At 36.0% G+C, this 13,678-nt stretch overlaps 1 protein-coding gene across 1 annotated transcript in view; it reads left to right on the forward strand.

The window, feature by feature from the left end:
• MALRD1 (MAM and LDL receptor class A domain containing 1) overlaps positions 1–13,678 on the forward strand; it is a 559,293-nt gene that overhangs the window by 185,382 nt on the left and 360,233 nt on the right. Inside the window, exon 22 of the mRNA XM_010859895.1 lies at positions 13,143–13,299. Coding sequence (XP_010858197.1) covers positions 13,143–13,299 — 157 coding nt within the window. The remainder of the gene's footprint in view (positions 1–13,142; positions 13,300–13,678) is intronic.

A 13,678-nucleotide genomic window follows, 5' to 3' on the forward strand; every position in this document is an offset into this window, starting at 1 on the left:
GGATGGCATCACTGACTCGATGGACGTGAGTTTGAGTGAACTCTGGGAGCTGGTGATGGACAGGGAGGCCTGGCGTGCTTCGATTCATGGGGTCGCAAAGAGTCGGACACAACTGAGCAACTGAACTGAACTGAAGAGAAATTTTAAAAATTAGGTATCATTTAAAAGAGAATATAAGGACCATTAAGAAGGTGCAATATTACTTGGGTGCAGAGGAAGCAGGGTTGATCATATACAAAGAAAAAAAAAGATTATGAAAAGTGATTTTTGAGCTGGTTTTAAAGAACTGCATAGAACTTCACAAAGCAAAGATAAAATAGCAGCCATACTATGCTCCCATCATGGAGGAGTAATTATCAGTGGTTTTCTGTTTGTCATTCAGTTCAGTTTAGTCGCTCAGTTGTGTCCGACTCTTTGCGACCCCATGAATCGCAGCACGCCAGGCCTCCCTGTCCATCACCAACTCCCAGAGTTCACTCAAACTCACGTCCATCGAGTCAGTGATGCCATCCAGCCATCTCATCCTCTGTTGTCCCCTTCTCCTCCTGCCCCCAATCCCTCCCAGCATCAGGGTCTTTTCCAATGAGTCAACTCTTCGCATGAAGTGGCCAAAGTATTGGAGTTTCTGCTTTAGCATCAGTCCTTCCAGTGAACACCCAGGACTGATCTCCTTTAGAATGGACTGGTTGGATCTCCTTGTAGTCCAAGGGACTCTCAAGAGTCTTCTCCAACACCACAGTTCAAAAGCATTGATTCTTCCGCACTCAGCTTTCTTCACAGTCCAACTCTCACATCCATACATGACCACAGGAAAAACCATAGCCTTGACTAGACGGACCTTTGTTGGCAAAGTAATGTCTCTGCTTTTTAATATGCTATCTAGGTTGGTCATAACTTTCCTTCCAAAGAGTAAGCGTCTTTTAATTTTCATGGCTGCAGTCACCATCTGCAGTGATTTTGTCATTGCTGTTGCTACTGCTGCTAAGTCGCTTCAGTCGTGTCCGACTCTGTACCACCCCAGAGACAGCAGCCCACCAGACTACCTAATCCCTGGGATTCTCCAGGCAAGAACACTGGAGTGGGTTGCCATTTCCTTCTCCAGTGCATGAAAGTGGAAAGTGCAAGTGAAGTCGCTCAGTCGTGTCTGACTCTTAGCGACCCCATGAACTGCAGCCTACCTGGCTCCTCTGTCCATGGATTTTCCAGGCAAGAGTACTGGAGTGGGGTGCCATTGCCTTCTCCAGATTTTGTCATTACTTTCTATCAATTTGATTAATATGTGTCTTGATGTGTTCCTTCTTGGATTTATCCTGTACGAGACTCTGTGTATTTCCTGGACTTGAGTGTTTCCTTTACCATGTTAGAGAAGTTTTCAGTTATTACCTCTTAAAATATTTTCTCAGATCCTTTCTCTCTTTTCCTTCCGGGACCCCTATAATATGAGTGTGAGTGCATTTAATGTTGTACCAGTGGTCTCTTAGACTGCCCTTTTTTCTTCTCATTCTTCTTTATTCTGTTCTGCAGCAATGATTTCCACCAGTCTGTCTTCCAGCTCACTTATTCATGCTTCAGCATCATTTATTCTGCTCTTAATTCCTTCTAGTGTATTTTTAATTTTTTTAGTTATCACATCATTCATCTTTCTTTGTTCTTTTAAGTTTCTATCTCTTTATTAAACATTTCTTGTATCACCTCCATCGGTGCCTCTATTCTTTTCCTGAGATCTTGAATCATCTTTACTATTGTTACTCTGAATTCTTTTTCTGGTGGATTTTCTATCTCTATTTCACTTTGTGGCTCCCTGCCACAAAAATGGTGAGGTAGAGAGGGAAGGGACTGGGATTGTGGGAATAAATACCCTGAATGCTCTTTCTTTCCACCTTCCAGTCTCCTGCTAGTATCTTATACCACCCAATTCTAATTGAAAATCAGAAGTTAATGGAACCTAGATGACACATTCTATAGAGGTCTTCAGAACAGGAACTATTTTACAATAGTAGAATGATTGATAAAACATTTAATGAAGGGGAAAGATGTGCTTGAATTTGCTTTTCTAAAGATATTGGTAATAGTAATTGATTGGAGTAACACTTTGTGCTAGAGGGCTAATTCATTGTTGAAATACTTCAAGTGATGAGTAAGAAGGGAAATTAAAAAGGACAAAAAAGAGAGGAAAGGCTGGAGAAGTTGATGTAATACTTGTATGATATAAATGCAATACTATTGGACTAACTGGAAATGCAAGAAAAAAGAAAAAAGAGCTGCTAAAGAGCATTATTCGTTTTTAACATAGAAGCCTGGGTTGGCAGACGTCCAATAGGACCTTTCTGTGGGAACAGAAAAAGATCTCTCATTTTGTTTTGAGTTCTTTAGTTTAAGGCACTTAGCCAACATCCAAGTTAACATTCTTCATCTCCTTAGCTTTGTATTATGATTTTTTTTGTTTCCAACTTTATCTCGATATAATTGATAATACAGCATTGTGTAAGCTTAAGTTATATAATGTAATAATTCTCTATATGTGCATACTGCAAAATGATTATCAGAGTAAGGTTAATTAATACATTCATCATTAAGGTCTTTTCTTGTGTGACTCAGGCTTCTTATTTTGGCCACATCATCATTAGCCCTCTCTCCTGTTCTTCTAGTGAATCTGTTTACTCTGCAAATGTGGGACTCTGTGTCATGCATGGTGCTTTCTTTCAACAATCTCCAAACCATCCTTTCAAACTTGGTTGAAAGTCAATTCTGCGAAACTCTCTGATCTCTCTCTAGTCAAATCCAAATAGTTCTTTGGGTATTAGCTGTATTCCAGCATGTGTCTGAGAATACCAGTAATATTAATTTACTTGTCTAATGCCTTCATGATACTGTATCTTGAGAAAAAGGGTGCTAACAATTTGACTATTTTACAACACCTACCATTGTGCTGATCGCATACTAAGTAACTGTGAGAAAAAAGGGATGATGAAAAGACAACACAATTGAAGCATTTGCTATTTTGACCAATAGAGGAGTTCTTAAAAAATAAATAAAAGCTAAAAGCAAAGCCAGAGGAGATTGGAGACAATAATAAAATTTTGATGATAAAATTAGTTCTCTTTTCCAAACTGCTTTAGATAGAATTATGGTGCTTTTATGGATTATTTCCTGATATGCTTTTAACTCATGTTCATAGATATATTACACTTATTAACTTTGGATATATTTTACATGAGATGTATGCAGTACTTGTAAAAGAGAAGACGGAGAAAAATATCTTGGGCTGTAATTTCTTTGGAGAAATCACTAAGTTTAAAATAAAATTTCCTGATATTAAAGTAGGGATCTAAATTTTTTCCAGGGATTACTTTTCAGTCTACTTTAAATTAAACACAAAGTTATCTAATGAAACACAGTTATCCTGTTGGTTAGGATGTCTTGAACTCAAATTAATATTCTGGGAAAGCTTTTAGTGAGTTAATTAGAAAATATAGATTTTTTTAAATTAAATGATATTTATTAAATTATTTTAAAATTTAAATATTAAATTTGGTAATTCAATTTTTATCAGCAAAATTTTTGAAACAAATATGACTGCCCAGTAGTATCAATAGCATTGATGTATTTCAAAGATTGATTTAAAAGGAAAGGACACAAGAGGCTTTTCATGAAGTAGAATAGTTGGCTCCAAAGTTGTCCTGGACTAGGCCCATTCGCTGTTCACATTCAGTTCAAAGAAGATTTCCCTTTTAACACGTTAAACTGTTATAGCTTGTACCATGTTCGTTTCATTACTAGCATTGCCTTAGTTTAGATTCCTGTTGTGACATTCTGTATTCACATTATTAGGAAAACAGAGGATTAGCCGCAAAACACTGTGGTAGTGTTTGTTTACATTTTCAAATACTGCTAACATGATCTACATCTTTTGTATATTCAGAATTTAGATTGCCCTTTCCAACACAGACCAGTGATACTATAAATAACTGATAACAGCAACTGCTGATGAGCAGTGCTGTAGAATAATGTAAAGGTCAAAGAATGATAGTTCATGATCATCCTTAACAAAGTATACAAGGCTTTAAAATACTGATGTTGAACTCCGGTGGCCTGGCACAGGGAATTCATGGCACAGAATGAATCCCCTTTCATCAGTGTGATTGTGAGAAGGTTAAGAACCAGAACCAAATTACCTGCTCTCTGTACAGATGCAGAGATCTGAGGGTCAGCTTTCTGTGTGCAACACAGGACAACAGATAGTTTTACACATCATAGCTGCTCCTCACTCATGCTTTATTGCTAGTTTAATCTCTAGTACAGTGTGGCATTTTAAAAAAATGGGAAAAAGGTAGAAGTGCTTAATCTCAAGGCACCATAGCTTTAATAATATTGAAAAATATTCAAATACAGGAATCATTTAAAATTTGAGCATAGAACATTTTAGTTTTTATCAGACCCTGATAATGTTGAATGAATAAGAATCTGACTGGAAAATATGACTCATTTGCATACTTGTGATTGCCATTTACATCTGACAAGCCTGTTGCCTGTTAACAGAGACGGCTTGTACATTTCTTTTACCTCCTTGACACTAGCAGGCTTATGCTGATTTTAGATTATGGAATCAGCCCAACTGCTTTTCAAAAGGAAAATATGTCCAAGCAGTTATCTCTCCATTACAGATATATATATTTTTTGATACAGAATGCTATACTTCTGCTTATTCTCATTTCTCTTTCGACTTTCAGCTACTATATATGTAAAACTAAATTAAGTGGCCAGTAGAAGGAAAGAAAGCTTAAATATAGTTGGGCTTCTCAATCTTTTTCATGACATGGAGCCTGTAGAAAATGATGATACTGGTAAGATCCACTGGGTAAATTAGAGGAGATTTGATTTTATGTGTACCATGCTTAAGATAAAAAGTCCATGTGACTGAGAGACTGAACAATAATAACAAATATTTTCTTTATATAATTATGGTAAAAGGAATAAAGCAAGTATTGGAAGATATTAAATATTAGACTCAAATAATGCTAATGCTTTTTTTCCCAGAAAGATAACAAGATCTTTAATTTGCTTCCTATTAAAGTCTTTTCAAATTTTTTATTATGACAAAATATATCTAACATACAATTTTACACATATAATAAACATTTCTTTCTCCATGTTCTTGACAGCATTTTTTTTTTTTTTCTGGGAGGGGTTTATAATAGCCATCCCAGTGAGTGGGAAATGATATCACACGGTGGTTCTGATTTGTATTTCCCTAATTATAGTGACATTGACTATCTTTGTATGTGCTTAGCTAATTTGCATAGTTATTCATGTCCTTTGCTCATTTTGAATGGGGTTTTTGTTTTTTATTGTTGAGTTGTAGGAGTTCTTTGTATATTCTGGATATTAATCTCTCATCAGAGTATGATTTGCAAATATTTTCTCAGATTCTATGTGCTGACTTTTCACTCTGTTGTTAGTGTTCATTGATGCATACAAGCTTTACTTCTGGCATAGTTCAGTTTATCTATTTTTCCTTTGGTTACCTTTGCTTTTGGTATCATAGCCAACAAATAGCCGCCAAATTCAACGTCATGAGGCTTTTTCCCTAGTCTGTATTTGGGCTGTGCCATGCAGCATGTGGGATCTTAGTTCCCTGACCAGGGATTGAACCTCTGCCCCCTGCACTGAGAGCATGGAGTCTTAATCACTAAACCCCCAAGGAAAGTCCTCCTCTAAACTTTCTTCTGAGAGTTTTATAGCTCTTATGTTTAGGATTTTGATTTAATCTTTGTGTGGGATATAAAGGTAAAGGTCCAGCTTCATTATTTTGCAAATGGATATCTTACTTCTCCTAACCATTTTTTCCTTTTCCTTTCTCCTCCCTACTGTCCCCGCCTCCTCCTTCTCTTCCTCCTTTTCCTCCTCTTCTCCTTCTACTACTAAAACGTAGGGCCTTTTTCCACATTATATAACGGAAAATGTATTGTTCTAACAATTATTAAAAAAAATTCTTTAATCTCAAAGTTATCGTCGCTAAAGTGTTCATTTCAGGAAGGATAATGAAGCTTGAATGTTTATTTTTCTGCATATTCCTTTTGGATTAGCATCTTCATTTAGCAACTTTTAACTGTTAGCAATTTTGAGCAATGGGTCTCAAAATTTAATATACCCCAGAATAAGCTGAAAAATTTGTTGAATGAACCTTACTCCAGAGTTACTGATTCAGTAGGTTTGAGATAGGGCCCAAGAGGTGAGGCTAATGCTGCTAATTCAGACATCATACTTATAGGACAACTAGTAGAAGATATTCTGGGGTAAGAGAAATGTTCTATATCCAGTGTGGTGGCTATACAGATGTAAAAGGTTATTAAAAACCATCAAACTTAACATTTAAAATATAAGCAGTTTACTGTATATTAATTATAATGCAGTTTAAAAAATAACTTCTGAGGAACACTGAAAAATAGATAAGTGGAAATACATACTTGAATAGGAAGGTTATTTTGTAAAAATATCAGTTCTATCTAAGCATAACTCAAGTGTTCTTATTTTAAAAAGAGTGTAAGGCATGGGGTGATGAATCTAAGTCCCCAGTCCTGACTTCAGTATTTTGCAAGTTACCATTGGCAAATTTTTTTAGTTATCTCATGTATGAAATAGTAATGAATAATCCTACTTTCTTAGTCTTGTTGCAAGTATCAAATAATAAACTATTATTTAATACTCCCTAATTTAAAGGCATACTAATTTAAAGACTGATGTAAAAATTCCAATATTTTATACATTGTAGGAGCTAGTGTTTCTTTGGTCTGAAATCTATTTAACAAAGAATATACATACATGAGCATTCTAAATTCCTATTTTGGAATTAGATGATAAATACAGCTGCGTTGTGTAAATTTAGGAGTTTCCATATAAGACCTCTATATTTATCAGTTGTTATCTTTTAAATATATTTCTTCTTGCCTCACAAAGAGCTGCTCTCCAGGGAATGTCATACAATATTGAAACAAGAACCATGGATGCTCCTAATTAAAACAGTTGGCTTTAATACCTTGTTATTAAATTTTGTGTTGATAAAACCCCAGGTGGTTATGTAAAATTTCAACAAATGTTTTTTTCATTTTTTTGTTTCATAAGACTAGGAAGGAGAAATCTAAAAGGCACTGCTCAAATTGTAAATCCCTTTTTCACAATTGAGGTGCAAATTTTATTTGTAAAGAAGAATTTTTTTTATAGAAAAGCAATAAATATCTACTGCTTTTATTTAGCAACACATTCAGGAAATATTTATTAAGTATCCGTTGAGTTTAAGCCATTTTACAAGGTGTTCTAGATACCGTAATAGATTAAGTTAAAATATATGCCTTCATATGTCTATGTGAGACTTTAGCTTCATATGGAGAAGGCAATGGCAGAAGGCATGGAGAAGGCAATGGCAACTCACTCCAGTACTCTTGCCTGGAAAATCCCATGGATGGAGGAGCCTGGTAGGCTGCAGATGAGAGATGCTATGGAAGGTAAATCTTTAGGAAAAAGACTAAGGATAGAGGTTATACTCATCTCATCTTAGGGAATGAGATGGCTGGATGGCTGATGCAATGGACATGAACTTGGGCAAACTCTGGGAGATGGTGAGATACAGGGAGACCTGGCATTCTGCAGTCCATGGGGTCGCAAAGAGTTGGACATGACCAGGTGACTGAACAGCAACAGAGGTTATACATTGTCCAGAAGAAAGACCAACATAAGGGAGACAGAGAGAAGGAAATACATGATGTATTCAAGTAAATGCATGAACACATACAATGAGTATAAATCTGGGTGGCTGAGTGAAATAATATATGAAAGTTGAAGCTGGATGTTAGTATAGAAAGTTATTTCTCAGATCTCGATGAGTTGAGACTTTTATCCAAAGAATGGTGCTGAATAAACTGTGGTCTGTGGGCCAGTTTTTGCCTAATGCCTGTTTTTGTTAGTGTAGTTTTTTTTTGGAACATGGCTATAATCATTCATTTAAGTGGTCCATGGATGCTTTCATGCTGCAGAGTTGAATAGTTGTAACAAAGACCCTATGACCCCAAAAGCCTAAAATACTTTCTCTGTGGCCTTCACAGAAAAAAAGTTCTCTGACCCCCACTAAGATACCAATTCAGCCTGAAAGAGGCTTCCCTGGTGGCTCAAATGGTAAAGAATCTGCCTGCAATTCAGGGAACCTGGGTTTTGTGGTTGAGAAGATCCTCTGGAGAAGGGAATGGCTACTCACTTCAGTGTTCTTGCCTGGAGAATTCTATGGAGAGAGAAGCCTGGTGGGCTACAGTCCACAGGGTCACAAAGAGTCAGACACAACTGAGCAACTAACTCACTTTTTCTCGTTATGAAAGACCGCTCTATGGACAGGCTTGTTACAAGAAAATGATGATATCAACAAGCTTGCACCAGAAGCAAATTAATTCAGTGCTTCCTTTATCAAGAAATTCTAACTATTAAAAAAATGAAACAAAATAGTCAGCTGATCAGGACAGTGTATGTAATGAATTGATGTGTATTTTACCAAGGCTTCTTACGTACTTGCAATCCAGGAACATACAATTTAGTTCAGGGATCTCACTTTGAGTAAGTAAAGGTGTATTGAAGATTTCTAAGCCAGATGGTAGAATCAAATGTATATTGTAAAGGACCAATAAAATCAAATAGAAACTTTTTCTTTTTTGGTCTTTTGCAATGTTCCGGCAGAATGTAGAGGGTATATTTGGAATTTTGGAATCCTGCACATCTGGTTTCAGACCTGGGTGGGGGATCAGGGATGGGGGTGGGGTCATGTCCTGACACTCAAGAAGGAATGTTCCTTTTCCCTTATATTTTAAAAATCCCACATGAGAACTCTGAGTGTTCTGTCTTATTTAAGAAGGTTACTCCAGCAGTCGGTGGATTGGATTGTGGAGCTGGTAGGAGGGGTGGGGAGGAGTTACACATGGCAAGGATGGTTCATTGCAGACATGAGGGTGATACTATGGAAATCCCCAGGAGAATTATACTGTTGAACACTTTGTATTTTCTGCTACTCATGAAGGTAATCAAGTTCATGACAACTTTCAGTCACTCATGTACCATCAGGTATATTACAACAGCCTGTTACAGTATTATAATCATAAGATATATCTCAACACAGAGGATAAGCCTGAAGAATATGTCCCTCATACTGTACCTGTATATTTTGATTTGTCCATGCAAGGGTTTATTTTTTACAGTCTATGGGGTCGCAAAGAGTTGGACATGACTGAGCAACTTCACTTCACTTCACTTCTCAAATAAGAGGGAAATGTCAATTTTTAAATCACTTAATCTGTGTAATACTGAGGCTCTAGAAACTGATTATCCTATGATGCTTAGGCAGCATTTTAAAAAATAGCTTGACTGTAAATCAGATCTATTTTTATAATGACTTTTTAATGACTTCTGTATCATCACCTGGATCTTTACTTTTGTGACACCTGGATATAAAGCTGTGCTTTCTTTAAACCTTTACTACTGTGGTTTATGCTATGTTTTATTAGAAAAGGTATATTTCTATAAAACATCATACTTCCTGCCCTGTATGAGAAAAGACAGTTTGAAGGCTGGGAGAGAGATGCTGATATTTTATGAGTGACAGCACTGTTAGGTATGATCATTACTGCTGTACTCTTTCCAGGAGGGGAGTTGATTTCCTTTGCAGGTACGTGCTCAAATAATTTCATCTCAGGCACGTGCTTGGATCATTCTTCATTTTCCTTTAGACATTATACACACATCATATGTCCTCAATTAAGGCCTATAAAACTAGTAACCAGATGATATACTTTTACACTGGTCCTGTGTGGATGTGCTTCTGCATGTTCAGTCCTCATTTGTGTCCAGCTGTTTGCCACCCTGTGGACTGTAGCCCTCCACACTGCTCTGTCCATGGGATTTTCCAGCAAGAATACTGGGGTTGCCATTTCCTCCTCCAGTGGATCTTCCTGACCCAGGGATTGAACCCATGTCTCCCGCCTTGGAGGCAGATTCTTTTACACTTGGGGAAGCCCAGTGTGCATAGGGCAGTGTTAAAACACAAATGCAGTTGTATTGTTTACATTTTTCAAATGGATCTCCTGAAATGTCTCCCTTTTTCCTTTTCTTTGCAGGTGAGGGGATATTTCAAGGGAATATAATTAGAATTGTTCCAATAATTCATTTACTCTCGTTATTGTGATTGAATTTTCTCAAATTGTATTGTTGGGGGAAATGAAGCATTTGTATATTTTCATTGTCTAGTTGCTATGAAATTAGTGCAAGGACCTCCAGTTGAAGAACCATTGATTAGATGCTTTTATCATTACTAGAATTATGACTTTTAGTCACCAAATACTTCCATGGTCTCCAAATCTATTCATACTGTTCTGTCTTTTTATATTTTTTCTCCCCTAGCCTGGAACATATTATTATAAAATTTTCTTGCATAATATCAACTGATCTACAGCTCTAGTATTCCCTTGGTGTTTTTGTTTCCACATGTGATTTTAAAAGTACTTTTTGCTTATCAAGTATTTTTGAGAGTATCAAGTATTTTTGAGAGTATCAACTATTGTTGAGAGTGAACCAGACACTGTGTAAGAGATGAAATAGTCATGGCCCCAAAGATAAAACATTACCATTTGGCAGTATTTCATCATGTTGTTCTTCCTTATATAAATATGTAGTTATATAATTAGTTCAGTTCAGTCACTCAGTCATGTCTGACTCTTTGCAACCCCATGGACTGTAGCATGCTAGGCCTCCCTGTCCATCACCAACACCCGGAGTTTACTCAGACTCAAGTTCATTGCCATCCAACCATCTCATCCTCTGTCGTCCCCTTCTCCTCCCTCCCGCCATCTTTCCCAGCATCAGGGTCTTTTCCAATGAGTCAGTTCTTCACATCAGGTGGCCAAAGTATTGGAGCTTCAGCATCAATCCTTCCAATGAATATTTAGGACTGATTTTGTTTAGGATGGACTGGTTGGATCTCCTTTCTCTCCAAGAGACTCTCAAGAGTCTTCTCCAGCACCACAGTTCAAAAGCATCAATTCTTCGGCGCTCAGCTTTCTTTATAGTCCAACTCTGACATCCATACATGACTACTGGAAAAACCATAGCTTTGGCTAGATGGACCTTTGTTGGCAAAGTAACGTCTCTGCTTTTTAATACAGTCCTAGTTTTTAGTATTTCCTCTTATAGTTAGTAATCTTTATATATTATTTAAAATTTTTTCTCAGTCCCATATCATGAAGATATTATTACATATCCTAGACAAGATTTATTGTTTTACTTTTCACATTTCAGGTATATTCTTCCTGTAATTTATTATTTTTGAATGCTGTGAAATAGGGGTCAAAGTTCCTCATAGGACTACATAATTTGTTCAATCCACATTGAAAAGATTGTCCTTTCCTTCACTGCTCTGAAGAACTAAGATTTTCATAAATCAGATGTACAAATATGTATAGAATTTTAAGACTTTTTAATCCATTTCTCTGGCCCATTTTTCTGTCTTTACTCCAGTACAACTCTATCTTGATTATTCTACCTTTATAATGAATCTTGGTATCTGATCAAGTAAATTCTTCAACTTTGCTTTCCTTTGTGATAAAATGGCTATTCTTAGTTCTTTGGATATCTATATTAAGCTTACAGTCAGTTTGCCAATTTTGGGGAAAAAAGTCTACTGAAATGGAGCTGAATTTCAGTGAATCCTGAACCACTGAATAATTCATGTATTCATGTTTGTTCTCAGCATCTGTGGGATCCTGGGATATTAACCACACACAAGGAAAAAAGCTGGAACTGTTTAGTCATTGACACACAATGCTGACAATTTAATGTGATAATCCTGCCTCTTAAAAATAATCTTAATTCATAACCTGTGTAGTTCATACGACACTAAACTCTTTATTCCATTAGCAGCAATTAGTGACATAAACATAATCACAAATCACAACTCCCATTTATTAAATATATTAGATGGGCCAGGTACTGTGTTAGAGGTTCCACTTATTTCTAATTCCTGTTAATAACATGGAGCTATCCTATTTTATAAACGAAGAAAGCAGTAGGTTCAGAGAGGTTAAATAAGTTGCCTAAAGTGCCATCTAGTAAATGCTGTGGCCAGGGCTCAGCCCTGTCATGCATCTTGTCCACAGTCACATTCCCACTGCTGGACAAGTAAGACTCGAAAGACTGACTCAGTAAACATGTGACTGGATGAACACTTTCCTCTTTGTCTCCATCTATTTTCTATTAATGTTTCATACTACTTTCCTCCGGAAGTTATACAGCTTTCCAAATGGTTTTAATAAGTAGCAAGTTTAAACTCTATGGTACTCGTGTCTCATGTGGTGAAAAAGTGCTGTGAAAGCTAATTAATCAAAGAAGTGAAAGAATACCTGAATTTTCAGCAATCACTTCCTTATTTAATATTTCAAAAAGCTCTGTGTTGCATAGCATGTCTTATCTCTTTTTTGAATTGATAATTAAAATAAGGGTATAAACTCTATCCTTTATGGCAAGATTACACTGATATTTGTTTCCATCATTAGTTTCCCTCTCCTGTATGAAATTCAGAGAGAAAAGACACACATTAAAAATTACCTACCAATTTATTAAAATATGTTTAAGTAAAACTGACTTAATAGAGAAAATAAATTTGAACCTGAAAGACTTTAGACCAGTTAATAGAACCCCAGGACAGTTCATTTCTCTTTTTCATGCTTTAATTATGTATATTTATAGTTACATTTTTTATGCCTCTTCTAAATGTTTTCAGTGTTTCAAAGTCTCATTTTACCCACATGAAAATAAGCTCTACAAAACTGATCAGAGTATTGGCAGTATTGTTGTAATAAAAAAAAGATCAAGTCATTACATGTTAGATTGGTTAATTTTAGCCTTTACCGTAATTTTTGCACATTGTACCAATGCTACATAGATTAAAAATTAAAATAGAAGAATGTCTATGCTGAAGGTTATGAGTCGTCATTATGCTAAACAGCATGTTATATTCTTAGGACAAATTACAGAACTGTAATGTATGATCAATGACAAACTGTATTTATGAGTTTCTTCTTTGTTTTTATCTGATAAACACATCCTTCTTTCCCTAGAAATACCGCAGACGGCTGGTACCTGTATGCTGATAGTTCCAATGGAAATTTTGGTGACATAGCTGATATCCTTACTCCTGTCATTTCACGCACGGGACCAAAATGTACCCTGGTGTTCTGGACTCATATGAATGGTGCCACAGTTGGTTCTCTCCAGGTACTGCTTAGGCAACGGCGTTTTCCAAATTTGTTCTATAAAAGTTCATACTATGCAATTTAGTGTTGTTAAAATATATCGTGTGCTAATAAATGAGAAATGGACAATTACCAACAATTATCAACTGGTTTCAAAACATTATGACTGAAAAAATTTAGAATTGGACCTGAATGTCTAATAGAATTTTTTTAACTACCCTATTTATGATTATGGTCTATTTTAGGTCATTTTATTTTCTCTTCTATTTTTTTTCAAATGTATTTGACATATAAAAGTGTGTCAAGACCATTTATAAACATATAAAGTTTGTTTCAAAACTCAAGTAGCCAGTTGACCTCATGTTTGTTTTTTTTTTTTTTTAATTTATTGAGGTATAGTT

The sequence above is a fragment of the Bison bison genome, unplaced genomic scaffold, assembly GCF_000754665.1.
Source record: "Bison bison bison isolate TAMUID 2011002044 unplaced genomic scaffold, Bison_UMD1.0 scf7180017864461, whole genome shotgun sequence".
Lineage (NCBI taxonomy): Eukaryota > Metazoa > Chordata > Mammalia > Artiodactyla > Bovidae > Bison > Bison bison.